Below are 19,324 nucleotides of genomic sequence, written 5' to 3'. Positions count from 1 at the left end.
AAGTGACTTATTCATTGTCTGGATACAGTTTACTGAGACACCATTTCTAGCCGTACTCCCAAAAGGATATTTCCTCTAGGAAAAAAAACCCACATATTCAATCACATCGCGCGACCAAACTGAATAGGGGGATTAACCTGGACACCTAGTTTCTTCGCCGCGTTCAGGACCCATTCTGGTTCACGCAAGAACTGCCTCCCTATTAACACGGCATCGGCCTTGGCCTCAACGCCCTCCTCATCAGCTCCCTGGACAATCTGGGCCGCAGCATCAGGCTGCGTTATGAACCCAACAGCGCCGACAAGTGTCCTTGCACCAGAAGCCCTGAGCTCCTTGCGCAGCTTCGCGGCCATTTCGGTCTGGTAGTCCGTGAAGAAATGAAACTTCTGATCTTTATGGTTGCCCCCCGAGCTCACATCCAAGAAGTCCACTCCAAACTCAGGCAGATCCTTCAGCAGCTCGATGCTGGCCTTTAAATCCCAGGATCCAAAGTCTTTAGCAGCAGGCTGATCCTCGATCCACTCCGTCGCACTGATACGCAGAAACAGAGGCGTCCCCTCTGGAATAACCTCGCGAATCGCCAACGCAATCTCACGCAGGATCCGCGTGCGGTTCTCAAAGCTGCCTCCGTACTGATCTGTTCGACGGTTCGTCACGGGGCTCAAGAACTCATTCACCAAATAGCCATGCGCAGCGTGGATTTCAATCACGTCCACACCCGCCTTAACGGCAATCTCTGCACTTTTCGCAAACGCCTTGACGATCTCCTGGATCTCTGCCACGGTCAGTTCCCGAGGAGCCCAGTATGATATATTCCCAGGCTCCCACTTGTTCTCCTCCCCGCCACTCGGGCCAACAACATCCTTTGGCCACCCAAACACCCCCTCATCAGCCTTAAGAGCCCTCACCCCTCTTGACGCAGCCAGCGGCGGCGCAACCGTGCTTCCCTTCCGCCCGGAGTGCGCCAGCTGCACACCAAACTTTGCGCCCTGGGAGTGTACGAAATCCGCAACGCGCTTCAGACCTTTGAATTGCTCTGACTCAGTACCTTCTTGCCAGATTCCCGCATCGTTCGGCGAGATGCGTCCATTCGGCTGGACAGCGAGCGCTTCAGTGAAGACCAGCCCTGCCCCCTTCAGTGCAAAGTGGCCCAGATGTGCCATGTGGAAGTCCGTCAGGGCGCCGACTGAGGGTGAGGATGGGTCGGACTCTGCAGAGTACATGCACATTGGCGCGACGATAACGCGGTTCTTGAGCGTTACCGAGCGGATTGTGAGCGGGCGAAAGAGGGTTGGTGTTTCCTTGGCTGCTGGGTTTATAGCTGCGCCAGGGTTGGTGGCCGGCGTGAAGTAGGTGAGCCCTGGGGCTCCAGGGTAAGAAGGTGAGGGCGCCGTTGCGAGGTCCGACATGGTGGGTGTGCTCTAGGATCTGGAGACTGGGTGTGTAGTGCTTTAGACCGCGGTTGACTGCGATACATAATGATTTGCGCCCTTGACATTGCTTTATATCTACCATATCCTGCTAAGTTGTGTATAGTAAGTCGACTTATGCACGCTGACAAATCAGAATGGAACCTCGATGGAGTTGGAATTTTGTAGAATCCTAAATTAGCGATCGGCGTTTAACGATCCGAGGTCTATTCCTCCTTCTAGATAGTTTTTCCCGGAAGTATCAGCATGATTGATATCGAAAAGCCATTTCTGCCTCTGCTTGCGTGATTTCGATCGTGCAGAGCGCAAGTGGCTTATCACCAATCAAGCGAAGCATGTGTCATGACTATCCGAGATCATATTCTTCATTGCTCATATCGACAAAATAGCTGTCTATGGTTTTAGATATATACATGAATCAGATCAGCCCTATGCAGTACCCGACCCTCCCATACGCGCTTTGCAGAGTACATATTTTAGTATGCGTAAATGACCCGCTTCGACCTCACCTCCCAAACATCCTCGTAACGCACGGGCTGAGTTTAATTCTCATCCAAGAGACCCGGCACATTCTCGAGCAAGTACTCAACAATCGCGTCAGGCCCCTTCTCAACCTGTAAACCTTGCGGGATCGCATGCAGCTTGATATCGGGCTTGATGCTACGCGCGATGGACTGGATTTCAGCCGCTTGTTCGGCGGACCACATAGAGGCGGAGAACTGTTCGCGTCAGTACCTCGCTCTAACAGACTCGTCAAACTCATCTTTGCTCCAGATCTGAAAGCGAATTGCGCTGGAACTGGTTTGAGGAAGTTGCGGCGTACCAGAACGTCAGGCTTATGTTGCGTCACTTTAGGCGCAACCTCTTCAATAGCTATGTCTTTGTTAGCTTTATGTTCTCAATTTCTACCGATCAGGTGGGCAACGTACACTCGCAGTTATCAACATGGATAATGGTATACCGGTCCTTGAGCGCCTCGACCATGCGGCCGATGAGGCGCTTGGCCCGCTCGGGCGCGGTGTTGACGGTGACGAGAGTAAAGGGGCCTTTAGGGGAGGACATTTTGAATTAAGTGACTTGTATATTGTAGTTGTGTGTCAGGAGAAGTTGGGTTTGTTGGAATAGCGAAGCTTAAAGAGCCTGGGGTATTGGTATACGGATTGTCCCCCTCCCACATCCCCACGATTCTCCCCACACTGCATTAGCACGGATAATCCGAGGTATGTACATATGTTATGCCTGAATGACCTATTTGTCAGTACACTTGTCGGCGCATATATCGCTTTGAATTCTGACCAGAGACGACCCTGTAGACAAGGGAAAACCTAAACGGGATTTTTAAATACTCTGAAGGTCGTGTATGGCCCATACACCGTGTCGGCTCATAGTCCGATCGTATATTGAGTCGGAGGTTATGCGTTTAGCCTGGCGGAACACTCTTTATCCGCCGTCAGCCCTGTGATCGCTTGAGTGGCTAGAGTGGCTACAGCTCATACAGAACAGAATGAATGTCAAAAGAGGACTGTAACACTGTATACATCGTCCTTGACCGCTACTAGATTTCTGGTCTTTAGTATTCTATGACCCGCCATGCTGTCAACGACATCAAGCTCAACCGCCAAATTTTCGGAAGGCCGAGTCCTGAGTGTGCCGGCTTCGTTGGGGCAGGCCGATCGGAATGCCGATGAATAGATATGGCACCACTGCAGGTGGTCTGATTTTGACCCGATAATTTCGGCAACTTTCTTTGGCAGATGTGGGCTAGTTCTCTACTAGTAAGTGTTCGTCCGTGGGGAAGTCCTTTATATTCTCTTATACCGTCTAAACCCGCTGCGTTTTTCTATTCTATACCAGATCTATCCCAGAGTACTCCCAGACCATGTCTTCAAGCCATGACTAAACCACCAAAACAAGCTTCAGATCTGCCGTTTACTGATAAAGCATCCCTCAGACTACTCTTTCATTGATGGCCGAAGAGAGCGTCCTTTCCACTGCAGGGCAATTGTTGGCAGGACACTGGCTCCAACCATAAGCGCCACGCAGACACCAGCGCTCGCAGCGATACCGACGTTTTCGAACATGCCCGGAAACCTGAATACCTGTTAGCGAGTCGAACGCGCATCGAGTCAAATTCAAAATTACCAGAACGGTCCGAGAAAACCCCAAATCTGCCGGACAAACGTGATACAAACACCGACGCTCGAGGCATCTTCGGGGTGGCAGTCTACCGCATAGGTGATAAGGACGGTTGTTACCAGCTGGTTGCCAACAGCTCCGATGGCGATGCCGATAATAGGAGCTACATTCCACTTGCCATCCTCGGCCTTCTCGGTGCAGACGAGGAAGACGATGATGCCGACAATGGAACAGGCGTAGCCCAAGTAGCTGAGCCAGAGTCGGAACTCTGGCTCTGGTTTTCGCTGCACTCGTTTCGCCCGCATGTTCATCCAAAGATCGGATAAGCGGCCACCGAGTTGTTCTCCAATGAGTGAACCAATGATAGGGCCTAAGAATTGCAGTCCCAGCTGTTCCGCATTGAGGCCGAACTTCCCCTGCAGCAGCTGTGGCACTTCAACTGTGGCTAAGACGTTGCTGAGGAGGAAGATCATGGAGTATGCAGCAGCAGGTACGATGACACAAGGTCGGAAGCACAGGCCCAGTGGTTTGATGAACTCAGACCAGTGGAGAGGGGTAGGATCAATTCGTCGAACTTTGAGGTATTCTCTCTTCCACGCAGGCTCTTTGGGATCCTCGTTGGTGCCGATATAGCGGGTTTCCGGTCCGAAAAAGAGATACAGGATAAACTGGACTCCATTGATCTGGCCTAACGTTAATAAATGGCGGTTCAAAGGAAGGTCAGGGACCTACAATTGCTAGGACCCAATAGATCCAAATATAGCTTGCCCGGTAGGTCACGAAACCGAAGATAAAAGGTCCCAGAGGGATTCCAAGCGTGAGGAGCAGCGTCCACACACCCATATACTTTGCTCGATCCTTCTTGAAAAACGTTTCCATAACAACACCACTTCCGATTGCTGGGTTAAACGTCAGCATGATTCATGACTGGACTCATGAGCAGGGTTTTTACCTGACGCTGGTGAAATGAAAAACGCCTGCAACGCTCTGCAGGCTGCAGTTGAGGCATAGTCAGGCGATTTGGCACACCCGACATTGCAGACCAAACTACAGATCAAGGAAAGCAGGAAAATCGGGCGTCTTCCGTATCGGTTAGAAAGCGGCTTCCAGAATAAAGGCGCACCACCCAGAATAGCGATTTGCAGAGACGTCAAATAGGTGACCTGGTGAAGGGTGACGCCGAATTCTTCGGCAATCGTTTCGTAAGCAGGTATGATACCGGCAGCTGCAAACGTGCCCATACAGGCATGGATGGCTACTAGAATAAGATTGGTGATTTTCTACCCAGAGTACACATCAGCCAAACCTCGTCGACTGGTCTTTGCCAGGGGATTATTTCTCACCTTCCAAGAGGGCCAGTTGTAAGGATCCGCAGGGTCCATGCTGGGGATAGGATCCAGTTCCAAGGTGCCGTGACGCTCCATCAGGAAATCGCGGTGTGCCGTCGAGATACGCGAGGCCACTATATCGGCATATGTTGAAGGGATACCCGCCTCTGTGCTTTCTACTAGATCAACCCCATTCTTCGACCCTTGCTGAGGGATATCTGTTTCAGGAGAGTCCCCGGCAGTGTAGGTGCGATGCATCTCCATAGATGTAGGCATATTGAGGGTCGGCGAGGAACGACTACTAATGTAGTCGTCGCGTTCTTGAGGCTTTTATCGAAGTCTCAACCCCTCTCCTGGATGTTTTTTCTCTGAAAGAACTTTGAAAGGTCTCTGAAAGTTACCTGAAGAGACGTTGAGGAAGAGGCTATTTCGAGTACGCGGCTGGCTGCCTGGGCAGGACTGGAAGGAATAAGAAGCAAATGGTTGTGGCGTCCTCGGTGAGGATCGAGCACCATCTGCCGGATGCTGAGCAAGAGCTAGTCCCGCACTCATCTGGGCAGCCGGGGAATATGGCTCTCTCTGGCCTATCGGTGTCTCATGGTTGGCTGGTTACGGACGTTCTCCCCCCGGGGAGAGTGACATTACTGTGGAGCTTTCCTTACTCAGTCAACCAGGCGAGCACCATTGGGGAAGGCCTCGCGGAGAGCGTGACACGGGGGCCTCCCCAGTTCTCCACCATGGGAACGAGTGAGCTCGCTTAGATGCCATACTCTAGCAGCAAATTTGTGGCCGCGCTCTCGACCAAGCCCTAAACCAGTGACGTCTTTGACGAGGCACTGGCTTAGTCTGAGACAGCGTAGTCCGTCGAGGCAAAATTTCGGAATTCCCGAGATGATTCAGCGCTTCGTAGACAGACTACAGTCCTATCTAAGTGAGTACTATAAGAAAAGCACAGTCTCCTGATTATAGGCCCAGGATCTGGACTGCAGGGTCGTATTGTTAAACCGGTAAATTACTGGCTGAATTGGCTTAAAGCTCGCTTAGGGAAGGAGCTAACCGTGATCGGGACACCACCGAATTGCCGTCGAGCCACGCGGCTTCCCAGAGTTTTCACATACACTGTTACAGTACAAGCCGAGCCAAGGTGTTGACCCGAACCAGTGACCGATGATCAGGTTGCATAAACGCATATTGTGTAAAGAACATTACGAAGACGCAATTACGCAAGGCGGTAAAAATAGTGGCAATCACAGGTTCTGTCCGACGAGCAACTGGCATGCTCCCACTTATACCGCGTCAAGAACGCATCATTGCGTAGGCTAAAATGCTTCATGATTAGGCTTCGGGAAAAAGAATCATTTATCCCGTCGGGATCCAGGGGTAGACGCTGCCGAAGACTGCCAAGCGTAAGCCCAGAACGGTGGCTGAAGGCTTCAGCACGGCAAAGGTTGGATAAGTTTCGGATCGCAAGACGGCACTTTGGTATGGATTTCGGGAGAGTCGAGAGCGAGACGCCAAGAGCCAAAGAACCAGGCCGAGACAGGCTTGGTGACGCTTAGTCACGCCTCTCTTAATCTCTTTCCCACGATCTCCACTCTCCACAATCCTCCCACAGCCTATCTCTCCATCCTCCAGGCTTCAAAATCTACTCTCCACTCCCCCAGACCTGCGTTTCTGCTGGTGCCTCCTTGTGGATGAATTGTCGATGTATTGTCGACTTAACCCGCATTCCACTACTGCTGGACGATGCCACCATCAACCACATCCCCAGGCGCCAAGCCTCTGATATGTCAAGGTGTGCGAGAAAGGATTCTCCAAGGCTGAACATTTGAGGGTTAGTATATACCTCGGAGTAGTTTTCCCTTGGCGGTGGAGACTCGATGGTTAACGCCGGCATTTAGAGACATGAACGTTGCCGTAAGGACTCCCCAAGAGAGCACAGCTTGACGCGGAATGTGCCGAAACTAAAAGCAGAAACAAAGCTGACCGGCAACCTGGTATAATCAAGATACCGGATCTAAGCCGTTTGTCTGCAAAGAATGTCGTCGTCCATTTGCGCGCCAAGATGCCCTGACCCGCCACGAGAAATTGCATACCCGCGCCGCTGCGACCAAGCAAGCACAGGCACAGCAGTCCTTGCAGGTGCCTCAGGTGACCTCGTTGGACACTCTGACCTGGGATGCTGCTCGATCACCGGCCGAAGCTGGGGTGTCAACGTCCGCAACAGACCAGCCATGGATGGCATCTGATGCTCATCAGGCGTCGGGGTTGCAGGGCGTAGCCTCAGACCTCGACTTTGCCCTAATATGGCCCGACTCCGAGAATCTGTTCCAGAGTATCATGTCCTCGGATTCTCCGGACCAGTGGCAGATACCTCTCGGATCTCTCCCTATCCCTCCAGTCGTGCAGGATGTGAGCGGTATGAATTTTGGCTCACCCAACTCTTTCGATGACCGAGCCTCTTCTATCGGCACGATCCCCTCGGGCGGGAGCCATCAGGCTGTCCGGGATGTTTCGGACATGGTGACAAGCTCGGTAAGATACCTACGCGGCTCCTGTGACTGCTATGAAGAGTGTAGCTGATGATATGTAGTCCTCCAGCGTAACCGCTGCGATAAAGGCGACTTCGATCACATCTGTATTTCTGGATGAATGTCTACACATGTTCTTCGTACGATTCATTCCGACCTTCCCGATCCTGCATCGAGCAACCTTTGTTTTCCGCGATTGCACCCATCCCCTACTGCTAAATGCTATGGCCCTCGGGTCTCTGTATCTCGGCCCCAAGGACTCAGTCGCGAAGGTTTGTCGAGTGATCTATCAAGACCAACCCTATCTAATTCTCTATAGGGAGAAGCCTTTGGAGGCTAGCACATACAGCGGTTTCGACCTCGGTATGTCAGATACCCTGCAAAGGAAACAAGGACTGTGAGTCGCTGACGGTCTTTAGTGGCAATCGTTGATCACTCACCGCGGCCCGTACGACGCTTGCAACGGCGTACAGCTTCTGCTTACTGCTCTTTTGGGACAGATATATGGGGCCTTGTCCAAGGTACGCTTTGATGCAAGCCCTTTCCACGTCTTATACTAAATTCAGTATGTAGAGTCGAGCCATTCGCACTACCAGCCAGGTTTTCCGTCCTCTGGGCTTCTTCTGGGCACGACACTGCGGCATGCTAGACAGTGAACCCTTCTCTATAGAGGACGTTCCATTCCCCAATACCCCCAGCTCCGAGAAAGATCGCAAATGGCGAACATGGGCTGCGCGAGAGATCCAACAGCGAGCCCTGCTAGCATACTATATCCTAGATGGACTCGTGGCACAGATGTCTGGTGATGGAGCTTCCACTCGCCACGTCGCTAACCCGCTCACTCTACCCAGCAGCGAGGCTGCATTTGACGCCAATACTGCTGACGAGTGGTTAACGCACATGCGCTCTCAAAAAGCAGAACAACCCTCCTTCCGACTCATCTTCCGCTCCCTCTTCCCACCAACAAGTAGCTTCCGAGCTCTCGACTACCAATTATCCGCCTTTTCACTCCGTGTAATACTCGAAGGCCTCCAATCCCTCGTCTCTGACTCAGACGAGTGCGACCTCGCCGCCGTTGGTGTCCCCGGCCGCTCAGATGTCCGACGAGCCCTCGCCCAAGTGCACGAAACAATCACAATGAGTATCCACCTCTCTGCCCCGGAACGCCTCGAGGTCCTCCTCCGCTGGCATACCATCTGCCTCGACACCATGATTAATTCTACCGTCCTCTGCCGCCACGTCTGCACCCGTTACGACATCCCGCAACAAGTTTCTGGCGGTTCGCGCACCCTCCGTCCAGGCTTTGACATGCTAAATTGGGTTAACACCGAAGACGCCCGCCGCGCCTTACTCCATGCCATCGCCATACAAGACATAATCGAACAACTACCCCGCGGCCGTGCCCACGTCATCCATATGCCCTCTTCGCTTTTCGCCGCAGCAACAGTCTACGTTGTCTTCGCTCTCGCGGGTATAGCGAATATTCATCTCCCGCGCACAGTTGTATGGCAGGACGCGCTGCTTTCGCATGCGGACTTGAACCTCGGCTGTGAGTCTGGATTCCGGCCATCTACAGGCTCTGAAACGAGCCGGTTTGTAACGGAGGGAAGGACGGATTCTCCACCTGGGGTTGCGGCGGTCCGCAACCTTCTTTATGAGATGAATTCGATGCAGAAGCTGTTTCGGTGTCTAATTTCGCAGTGGGGTATTGCGCATGATATGGAGGAGATTGTCAATCAGTGGATTATTTTATGTCATTAGATTTCTTTTGGGATCGGCATTTGGCGTCTTTTTTTTGCATACCATCAGGGCGGGCGTTTCTAGGCGGTGGTGGATGAGTATAGTATAGCGACTTTGGCTCTCATGGCGTTTATTTATTGATCTCACGAAGTATGACTTAGTAGAGATGGCAATGTGATTTTGCAACCTTTTGATTGAGTATTCGAGTACTCAGCATGGGCATGAAGTTGTTTCGTGTTTGTTTACTTTAATTCATTCATCAATCTGAGTGATGCTTCATATCCAGCACCACAATTGGGCAGGCAGTCTTGTATGTACAGGAGAATAAGAGAAGAGTAAGAGATGTCAAGCAGATATGCAATGCGATGCTTGCGATGCTTGCGATGCAACTGTAAAACAAATCGTAAATCCAAACGACCCAAAGAAAACGGGGTATCGACTCTATGCAGTCTAATGAGAAAACTGAATCAAGCTCAAAAGTGGCCTATGATGAAAGTGAAGACGAAACAATGCGCGCCGGAAACGGAAATAGGACAGAAAATGCTCGTAGATAGCAGAAATGACGATGCGTATGCTCGAATGCGACGTGAAGCGGACTTATATAGGAGGCTTGTAAGCGGAAGGAGATCGAGAGGTTTGCTGCTCTAGTTTCATAAATGCCTTGGTCATGGCGGCCCCAACTTCTTTAAATAGGTCGTGCATGATAGACTCAGACTTTATGAGGGATATGCCATCTTTCAGAGCTCGTTCCTTGAAATATGGCAGCATGCTTTCCCAGAATTTGCTGAATACCGTCTCAATCGGCATCTGGGCGGGCGCAATTTCGGATTGAGTAAGGACATTCGAGTTACCAGGACTCTGTTTCAATGGTGGCTTGACCATAGCCTCCAATTCGGCCAATTCGATTCGAGGACGTGGCGCTGCTCGGTCAGGAGAGACCTCGTCTTCCCGAGTTCGCTTTAGACCTGTCGTTGTTTGGTTGGCCGGCGGATCGTAGAGTGTCGAGTGTAATTGTTCTTTGATATTCGATAGAAGCTGTCGACTGCTCGTTAAATCATTGTTCAACGCACGGAGTTGATTAGACCGTGCAATGGCCCGATAATCTTCAATTTTGCGATATCGAGCCCAAAGAACAGTGGATTCATCCTGTTTGACTGGCGATTGGGAGGAGTTGGTGGAGGGCGGAGTGACGAGGGGTCTAGCTTGAGGCTCCGGGTCTGGAAGGCTCCTGACCCAGTCCGCGACTCTCTGTAGTTTGTTTTTCGTCGGCACTTCAGGCTCCCGTCCCACAAGCTGACCTAATGCCTTCTCTCTTTCCAGCTGTTCCTTGTATTTGTCCATTTCCTCCCATCGATCTAGCAGCTTGCGGATCTCTGGGTCGGGCAGAAGCACAGGATCCGGTTTTATCCCGTTCTTGATGTCGTTTTGATATATAGCACGATTTGTGATGTAGTCGTTGATGCGTTTTCTGCAGGAATAGTGCGAGTAGCGACGACCAATCTCTCTTTCGAGAGCCATCTCGATTCCGAACCAGAATTGTGAAGAAGTTATGTTGCAAACCTCATCGTATCTGGCTCTCTTCTCGCAGACCTTGATCAGAGCGGCCTGCTCGATGGTATTGAGCGGACCGCGCTTGGGTTTCTTGTTGACCGCTGCTTCCGTTTGCCTCTGGAGGTCTGATTCATTCTTGCGAAAAACAGTTATACCCTGATCCATGCTCGTCCCAGTCCTCCTTGGCCTCCTTCTTGATCGATTAAAGATAGGGGTTTAAAGCGAAGCAAGAGAGGAGGACGGGGAGGAGGAAGATTGGGTTACATGTCGGGAGCTGAAAAATCCCCGCCACTCGGAAAAAAGCAAGGAAAGAGCGCGTTCTCCGGTCACTCCGCGTCAGGAGTTTGAGACACGTGAGACGGAATACCCTCCGTCTTTCTTTTCTATTTCGCCATCTACACGGACGCCAATCGATTCTTTTTGACGGGAGGCATACTGAAAATATCGGGCTCCGATCTATGTCCCGAGATTCATAAACGTTCCACGGTCGTCTCACAGCCGCGTTGGTTGCCGGTCGCTCGGAAATGCCGCTCCGTCTGCTGATTTACCTTCGACAAGATTCGGTGTGCCAACATGGATAGGTCATGCAATACGAACCTACCAATACGACTTTTTACTGGAGATAAACATCCGTACCTTATGTGCTCATCTGCCCACCTATGGCTATCTTTGTTCATTTTGTTGTTAAAAGGCCCATCCATCCTCGCATTGGGAATCAAGGACTCGACAAATCCCTTTTAATTCATGCCCATGCCCTAAACCGTCTTGTTGTTCTTTTGCGAGCTTGGACATGAAGGTCCCTGTGATAGATCGGTTTCTCGATTATATCTCCTCGCGGATTGTGTCTAGAACTTACTGCCGGTCTCAGACCTCGGCAACTCAGCAGTGAGTTGTGAAAGGAGCAACTTGGCCCTAGCTAATGCCCCTGATTGCCCGCTAAGTGAGCCGGGGTGCTTGTCAATATCCTTGCTGGTCGGCCTTGTAAAAGATGGTTGTCGACAATGATGAAAGTCTAACAGTTCATTCGTTGACGTCGAAAGGGAACGAGTTATCGCGCCTTTACCCAGTTATGAAGTTTTGCTCAGCAGTCGAATGCCAGGCACAGACCTAATTCCAAACGATGCACTCAGTGGATGAAGGGAAAGGCGATCTCGAAGGAGAAATAAGCTAGAGTGTGCAGTAGTGCGGGAGACTTCTTGGGTGGATAATTAGAATACTACACTCTATCTATACTAGTACCTCCACGGTGTCACCATGTGATCGCGACTTTCGTCTTTGGATAGACAACTCGCGCATCGTCAATCCCAGTCTTTCTCCCTGATCCAGCAACTCAGTCTAGCTACCCCACAATATGGCGCCCAGGAGCCTAACTCCATCACTCCTAGAAGCAACCTCTGCGCTATCGCCCGAGAATGGTTCCCCAGATCGCTTGATAGCCAGAATTTCCCGCGACTGGTGCACGCAGCAGTACGTCCATTCTCCATTGGCTACACTGCGACTACCCATCCTCAATGCTAACTAAAAGCACAGTTCTGTTCTGGGAGGTTACCTAACAACCCTGATGCTGTCCGCCGCCCGCAGATTTATCAACAGCAACACAGACGCCGTAGCCGAATATCCCGACCCCATCCATGTCTTCATCCAGTTCCTTCACAAGGTTCCACCTGGCCAGGTTTCCGTCTCATGCAAGATACTCCGCGCCACAGCCCGACTGTGTGTCGTCAAGGTCGACTTGGAGTTGTCTCGACAGCCAGAGCCGGGGTATGGCGAGGCGCAACAATCCCCTGCATGCATTGCGATTGCTACTTTCGCCAATTTGGATAATGAAAAGGGCCTGACACAAGACTCTACACAATCGGAGCAGTTAGGTGCACATCCACTCCCGTCTCGAGAGACAGATTGCGTCACAATCGACGACCCCGTGGTAGATGCAACTCCTGTTACTCGAAAGCTACACTGGGTTGCTCCTCGCTCTGCGGACGGTCTATGGGGTCACCGGCTAGGCGGGCACCAGCGCGAAGTCTGGCTGTCATTTCGAGACGAAACGCCAATTTCAGATCTTCTTCATCTGGCGCTGCTTGCGGACATGGTAAGCCCAGCTTCAAAAATCCGACACTTTGGTCCGCTTTCTGGCAAGATCGCATTACATGCTCTGAAATTAATTAGTGCGTATGGATAAGAAGCGCTAATGATGTCTTAACCTATACAGCCTCTCCAACCGCCTGCAACTCACACAGCGGGCTTCTATTCGCGCTATGCCCTCTCCACCCTCTGTCTTTCGGTGGAGTTCAAAAAACGGCCCGGCCCGAGCACGAAATGGGTTTTGGTACGATCGAATTCGCACAAGGTTGTGGACGGGCGGTATGATGTGAATGTCCAAATTCTAAACGAGGAAGGAGAGATCCTTGCGCTGAGCAATCATGTGGTGTATATCTCAGATTTGAGGAAGAACTCGAAGAGAGCGAAAATGTGAAGGGACTGTTTATGCTAACTCTTTAGCCACAGCCGTTGTAATTTCATTGTTATTGGAGCATGCTCAGTTTAGTTTTTCTTGTTTTCTACTCCTTGTATCAATCCTTCAACTTGGACCCTGTGCTTGTAATGATCTTGGGATATCGATCTAATCGGTCATTTAATTGGCGAGGAACTGGAATATCCTTCAGTTTTGCGAGGCGGTTTTGCTTATATTATATTATAAAGTGCAGTATTATATCAACTGGCAAGGTGGCCGAGTGGTCTAAGGCGCACGGTTCAGGTTTACCTGATCCTGCTTTCTAAGCTTCCGTGTATCGAAAGGTGCGTGGGTTCGAATCCCACCCTTGTCATTTTTTACTTGTTTATTTTTTAATTGTCCTTGAATGACAATTTGGAGGTCGATCACAAAACCCTGACTATAAAGGGAGAGTCGCTCTATTTGTACTCTACAAGTTCATGGTCAGTTAGTATTGAAGGAGTCGTTGCGGACCAGAAGCCAAGGAGATGGATCAATCGAAATAGCTCTCATTATACCAATATGTCTTGTATCTAAGTACATGCTGGTACTCCATTATTTTCGGCTGACTACTTACTGTCTATACGTATTTCCTGCTTGTCTCGCAGTCTAAGCTGCCTTCACAGAGTAGGGCATTGTTAGGCTTCAATAGCACAAGAAGTGAATCTATTCTATCATCGTCCCTCAAGCGCATACCGCAAGTACATAATGACCTTGTGCGAGCCGACCTTGTTCATCCCAGATCAGTCCAATAATGATATTCCCATCGCATGCTTCTACGCATTCCGGTAATTCGCCTTGTTTGAACAGTAAATGCGAACTAGGTCTGAAATGTAACTGAAAATAACGGAGGCAAGCGACAAACATGACGGTGCAGGGTAACCCAGCGGCAAATCAGACAAGCCAAACAAATGTCGAGGCAGTTCCTAGTCTAAGCAGTTCCTCATCAATACGATCCATGTTCACAACGTCCATCGGAGGCACACGAAGGTCAGGTACGCAAACATTTCCACCTGCTTCCAGGAGTGAGAAAGGCACTTGACAATTTCATATATTCGTCGCTGTCTGAGTCTAGGTAGGACACTGCGCCCACGGACGCTAAACGTATCAAACTTCTCCTGCAGGGAAAGTTCAAACACAAATGCTTCATGGGCATAGTGACACTGGCTTTGTCTTTGTCACTGGGAAAAATAACAGCCTGCATAAGGTGGTTAGCAGCGAACTGGCAAGACCAAGACTGTACAGAGGTATCATGGTTCTTCATCGCACAATAAAATAAGCTTTGCGTGAACCATTAAAGATTACTGGAGATTCTGAGCTCAGATGGTTGAGTGCAGTCCAAGAGTCAAACCAGCTCTTGGAAGGTGTCGAAGGCCAGCCAGATGAAGGTAGGTGAAGAGGCGTGGAAGTAAAAGCAAGATATCGATGTTGAAAGAGAAGTATCAGCATAAGAGATACTGAAGAGTATGCGAAAGAAGAGCGGATAGGAGTTTAAGGTAGCTAGAGACAAGCATATTGCTCCTCCTGTGTTGATTTTGAGAGAGGGATGTTAAATGAGAAGTGAAGAAGAGTAGATTCAGGAAGGGAGGATACTAACACAAAATCCTTCTCCCTCAATCTTGCTCACAGCTCACTCCCAGATCTCTTAAATATTGCCTAATCCTCTATTTCTTCCTTTACTCTTTTGTATTCCTCACGCCTTACCATCTTTCTCCTTCGACTGATTCACTAGCTAAACGAGCTGTCGGCTTTCTCTATCAAGCCTCTTTTGCATTTCTCTCCTCAAAGTACCATCACCATGCCTATGAAATGGACTCCTGAGAAAGATCAGCTTGTTAGTTCAGAGCCCTTTGAGAGTCTAGCTTTTGCATCAAACTAACCAGTCTTCTCACATTGCAGCTCTTATTGAAGATCCTCGAGACTCATGACTTCAGACTGGATCCTAAAAAGGTTGCTGAAGTCTGGCGTAAGTTTCGTCGCCCGTTTTCTATTTCCTAGTCCGAGTTCAGGCCTAACTACCAAACCCAACATACAGCGGCCATCGATAACCAGGATAAACCTACTCCCCGTGCCATCACTGAGCGTCTCGTGCGCATCCGTGCGATGGTTAAACCGGGAAAGAGCAATGGCAGCTCCATGATTTGCCCTCGCTCTGGATCCAGCAGTTTGTCTCCTGTATCGAAGAGAGGACGCAAACCTAGAACCCCGAATTCAACCCCTAGGTCTGGCCGGCGGAAGAAGGCTGCAGGTATCATCGGAAACGGCAAGAACGCACCTACCCAGAGCTCGCAACCCAAAAGAGATATGGGTCTTGATGATGACGACACTATTGTTCCTACGGACGCGGAGCACGAATTGGATACCGATTTTGTTACGGGGAAGGTCGACAGCATTTCCATCCAAACGCCTACCAGGAAGAATGGAGAGGGGCTCCTCAACTTTCCTACGTTCAAGATTGCATCGCCTCCCCCAGCCTTAAGCCCTGCTGCTGCTACCGCTGGGTTCATAAGCCCCAGTGACGTTCAAGTTGGAGTTAGCTTGGGCTTGGGGATCGGAAAGGAGGCTCAGCGGTCACTTGATGCTGTTGGTGACGGAAGTCCAGTCAAGCGCACCTCCAGGGCCCGCCGGGCTACGACCACATTCGGCTTGGTCAGCTATACTGATCATCTTGCTGAAGGTGAGGACGGGTTCGAGGGATATATGGATGAAGTGGACAGTTCGGCATCGGATTATGTCCCTGATAGTGCCGTTTTAGACGAGGAGGATTTTGCATAGATGGTCTTGGACTCCGAGCTATTTGGTGTGTTGTTTTGCTCTTGATTGATGGATGGATGTTGTAACTGCCCCGGTAGAGTCTTTGCACAGACAGGAACAGTACGACCATTAAGTCAGGTATGCCGAAATGCTAAACAAATGTTCAAATTACGGCTCTTCATCGCCCGGGCAAAACGCGCCCTCAATAATAAGGGCACCTAGTTATGTTTCAATACCATCCTGATGCAGGTGAGTAGCTCCCTGTCTTGTATTGACAAGCACATTTGTTCCGATATGAGTGCTACATCTGTGGTTACTTGTGTCTTGCGCTTCTCTAGAATTCTTGCACCGTTAACCCACACCGATCAACGCCCAGCAACAAACCAAAACAACCTTCTTAACCTCGCTAGATAACATATTCGAAATACCTACTCAAGTTGGTCGTCGTATACAAGCTATGCCCTTATATCCTTGACGTCACCTCGTATTTCTCGCTAGTCCCAAAGCGGACCCCGCATTTCTTTTAAACCCCCGATGTGCAATATCATGCACGATACACCATCAATATGACAGAGTTGGAGGTAAAAGAGACCGTTGCATTGGGCCTGTCCAGCAGCCCATTTGCCTGCTCCTCACTCACTCAGCTTAGTGGAGGAACAGCCAATTTCGTTTATCGCGGCGTTCTCTCTCGACCTCTTCCAAATGGCACGACAACCGTTATTGTCAAGCATGCGGAAGAATATCTCGCTTCAAACTCAGATTTTAAGCTGACTGCAAAGCGATGTGTATGGCTTGTCCTTTCTGTCTGGGACTCAGCGTGACTAACAACTTATAGTTAGTAGAGGAAGCCGCCTTGCGGGCCCTGGACGGCATGCAAAGCGAGACCACGACAAAGGAAGACTCGGACTTTGATCAGAAACATCAAGTAATTGTCAAATCGCCCAAGCTATTGCACTTCAGCCGATCGACATATACCCAGGTCATGGAAGATCTGCCCGACTCTGTAGACCTAAAGACTTTCCTGCTCTCATCTGATATCTCGGAAAGGGTCTCAAAGGAGTGGGTACTGTCTATCGGCCGCACTATAGGTTCCTGGCTACGTTTATTCCACGTCTGGAGTATACACCCAGCGCAGTCGAAGTTTGCAGAGCAGCTTGCTGAGAACACGGTTATGCGGGATCTGAAGTTTTCTATTAATTACGACAGTCTTGTGAGCATGATTGATGCATACCCTGATATCCTCGGGGATAGTCATACCAGGTCTGTCTTTCAAAGAGTTAGGGATGCTGCCGCTGCTGAGCTGGAGGATGCGGACACCCAGGACGGGAATATTGGACCAATACATGGCGACTTTTGGTCTGGAAAGTATGCGAATCTCCTAGCCCAGGCCCGTTATACTCAACCTTGCAGCTCAATGCTGACGGTACCAGCGTCTTGATTCCCAAAACAGCGTTTGAAGATCAAGCAGCATCACCGACAACCCCGACCCCGCTCTTTATCACAGATTGGGAACTCGCCCAGCATGGAACTCGAGCTCTTGATTTAGGGCAAATGATCGCAGAACTGTACATGCTCAATCACTACAAAGATACTGATGCGGGATTGTGGGTTATAGAAGGTTTTTTACAGGGGTATGGGTATCAGCATATCCCGGTAAAGATTGCCTTCCGAACGCTCATCCATGTCGGTGTACACTTCATTTTCTGGGGTAGTACAACACCCGGATGGGGGAGTCAGGAGCAGGTTCTCGATTTAGTCAAACTTGGTAGGGAACTGGTTGTCAGGGCGTGGGAGACGGATCGGACGTGGTTTGAAGGGAAATTTTGGGAGGTGTTTTTCAAGGCTAGGACCTAGGTGGACACGACGGACTGTCCATCATTTCAGCAAACAATGAGACAGAAAGATGTACGTCGTACTATAGCTTGTCACCATCTTGCCGGAAAAACTAGAAGGCATGGCCGGATATCCCATATACAAGGCTACCCAGTACAATCGCCGAACCGCCAGAGGCCCTGCAAATTTGCACAAAGATATTCGATCATGCGTGTCTCATTCACTACAATAACCACAGACTATGGTTCCATCTTGATTGTGAAAGTGTTGTGTTTGGAGATTCCATAGGCGCACATCAGACGGCTATGGAGTGTACCCAGGTCTCCCTATCAACTGACATGCTGCGCTCGCGCTGAAAACCACACCGAGCCCAAGACATCTAGCCTGTGAATCAAAATCGAGTCTGCCACGCGGATCAGGCCACTGGCTTGTTCATCATGCTGGCCCCTCGTCATTCGGTGCGGCAACACCGGGGAAAGTATGCTACAGAATTGGACCTTGCCGTACCTACGAGCCGAGTAATCTTAGGCTGACAGACCTCGTGACGCAAGATACATCACTTGTTTGTTGCTAGTCGAAGAAATGAGGCGTGGCTAAGTAGAGCTCAATATTAGAGGCCCAAACGCCTTCTCATGGAGGAGCGAAGAACAGTAAAGAGATCGAGAGGAGACGATTGATCTTGCACGGTCTACCTAAAGTCTGACCATTTGCTCCCGTGAACATGGATGGTTCGTATTCTTGATCACTGCTAGCTGGTCTTAAGAAGTATTCTGTGGCGACGTAAATGGAATCAAGCTCATGTCCCTAGCATATCCCTAGATTTCACATGACCGCATCAAACCCTGAAAAGCCACTATCCATGAGTATCCACCAGCGCGAATTTCTCATCCTTACGGTACCCCATGACCTCGAGGGCCCAACCTAGAGTCTTTGGCGAACTCTTTGAGAGGGCACTCAAATTCTGTCAGTCGAAGTCCGTATCAGAAGCCTCCTTTTCCATATTCAGAAGAGCATCCATCATGATACCTTCATTTTCACCACCATCACTATCAGCATATTCGTTGGTCCTAGCAACAGCCATTCTTTCCTTCCCTTTGGACTCATCCCTAGCCTTTTTAGTGGGACTCTCTTCCGGATCAACCGAGTTAAAACCCGCACTTTCATTATCGGCTCCAGCAGCTGTTACAGCCGCCGCATTCTTTTTAACTAGTTCCCTCATACGTTTCACAGGAGTCCTTTGAGCAGAAGCACGTGAGTCGGGGCCATTGTCATATCCATCATTGTTCTCGCCTCCTTCTTTGGCAACAGTAGAACCACAACCCTTGGCTTTTTCCTTGATGCGGGAAACACGTCTCATGACTGCTATCGGGGTACAATCTGTGGGTGAAGACACGAGGGTCCGTTAGCAAATGAAATTTGCTTTGATTGGATTTTCCTGATATATAGTCCTGTATAAAGGAAAGGAGACAGGGATGGCGTATCAAAGGGTGTGAGAGGCTTACGGGGGCCCATTATCTCTGCGATGGCCTT

At 50.1% G+C, this 19,324-nt stretch overlaps 9 protein-coding genes across 9 annotated transcripts, besides 1 other annotated feature; 5 read left to right on the top strand and 4 right to left on the bottom strand.

The window, feature by feature from the left end:
• Positions 1-19,324: part of a sequence feature (contig 1.6 484..266891(-1)) that runs on past both edges of the window.
• On the bottom strand, positions 102-1,409 carry ANIA_00330 (NADH:flavin oxidoreductase/NADH oxidase; the record flags this gene model as incomplete). The annotated part of the gene is made up of 1 exon (XM_652842.1): positions 102-1,409. One exon carries the CDS (start codon positions 1,407-1,409, stop codon positions 102-104), a length of 1,308 nt encoding a protein of 435 aa, XP_657934.1.
• On the bottom strand, positions 1,916-2,537 carry ANIA_00331 (uncharacterized protein). The gene is made up of 3 exons (XM_652843.2): positions 2,360-2,537; positions 2,254-2,303; positions 1,916-2,149 (listed from the first exon to the last, which is right to left on the bottom strand). The coding sequence occupies exons 1-3, from the start codon at positions 2,490-2,492 to the stop codon at positions 1,973-1,975; spliced, it is 360 nt and encodes a 119-aa protein (XP_657935.1). The 5' UTR covers positions 2,493-2,537; the 3' UTR covers positions 1,916-1,972.
• Positions 3,383-5,170, bottom strand: ANIA_00332 (putative MFS transporter; the record flags this gene model as incomplete). The annotated part of the gene is made up of 5 exons (XM_652844.1): positions 3,383-3,521; positions 3,573-4,249; positions 4,299-4,465; positions 4,519-4,846; positions 4,910-5,170. 5 exons carry the CDS (start codon positions 5,168-5,170, stop codon positions 3,383-3,385), a joined length of 1,572 nt encoding a protein of 523 aa, XP_657936.1.
• On the top strand, positions 6,529-9,186 carry ANIA_00333 (C2H2 type zinc finger domain protein; the record flags this gene model as incomplete). The annotated part of the gene is made up of 6 exons (XM_050610976.1): positions 6,529-6,728; positions 6,796-6,811; positions 6,903-7,429; positions 7,488-7,697; positions 7,845-7,946; positions 7,999-9,186. Exons 3-6 carry the CDS (start codon positions 7,133-7,135, stop codon positions 9,184-9,186), a joined length of 1,797 nt encoding a protein of 598 aa, XP_050469253.1. The 5' UTR covers positions 6,529-6,728; positions 6,796-6,811; positions 6,903-7,132.
• On the bottom strand, positions 9,400-11,393 carry ANIA_00334 (uncharacterized protein; the record flags this gene model as incomplete). The annotated part of the gene is made up of 2 exons (XM_652846.2): positions 9,400-10,909; positions 11,353-11,393. 2 exons carry the CDS (start codon positions 11,391-11,393, stop codon positions 9,763-9,765), a joined length of 1,188 nt encoding a protein of 395 aa, XP_657938.1. The 3' UTR covers positions 9,400-9,762.
• On the top strand, positions 11,906-13,276 carry ANIA_00335 (thioesterase family protein). The gene is made up of 3 exons (XM_652847.2): positions 11,906-12,183; positions 12,247-12,805; positions 12,926-13,276. The coding sequence occupies exons 1-3, from the start codon at positions 12,068-12,070 to the stop codon at positions 13,187-13,189; spliced, it is 939 nt and encodes a 312-aa protein (XP_657939.2). The 5' UTR covers positions 11,906-12,067; the 3' UTR covers positions 13,190-13,276.
• On the top strand, positions 14,073-14,486 carry ANIA_11268 (uncharacterized protein; the record flags this gene model as incomplete). The annotated part of the gene is made up of 2 exons (XM_050610975.1): positions 14,073-14,202; positions 14,332-14,486. 2 exons carry the CDS (start codon positions 14,073-14,075, stop codon positions 14,484-14,486), a joined length of 285 nt encoding a protein of 94 aa, XP_050469252.1.
• Positions 15,006-15,982, top strand: ANIA_00336 (uncharacterized protein; the record flags this gene model as incomplete). Its single annotated transcript, XM_652848.1, has 3 exons — positions 15,006-15,041; positions 15,107-15,173; positions 15,243-15,982. 3 exons carry the CDS (start codon positions 15,006-15,008, stop codon positions 15,980-15,982), a joined length of 843 nt encoding a protein of 280 aa, XP_657940.1.
• ANIA_00337 (uncharacterized protein) lies at positions 16,528-17,880 on the top strand (the record flags this gene model as incomplete). The annotated part of the gene is made up of 3 exons (XM_652849.2): positions 16,528-16,746; positions 16,797-17,221; positions 17,344-17,880. 3 exons carry the CDS (start codon positions 16,528-16,530, stop codon positions 17,813-17,815), a joined length of 1,116 nt encoding a protein of 371 aa, XP_657941.1. The 3' UTR covers positions 17,816-17,880.

Source organism: Aspergillus nidulans, chromosome VIII (assembly GCF_000011425.1).
Source record: "Aspergillus nidulans FGSC A4 chromosome VIII".
Taxonomy (NCBI): Eukaryota; Fungi; Ascomycota; class Eurotiomycetes; order Eurotiales; family Aspergillaceae; genus Aspergillus; species Aspergillus nidulans.
This window is presented reverse-complemented; position numbering and strand designations above follow the sequence as displayed.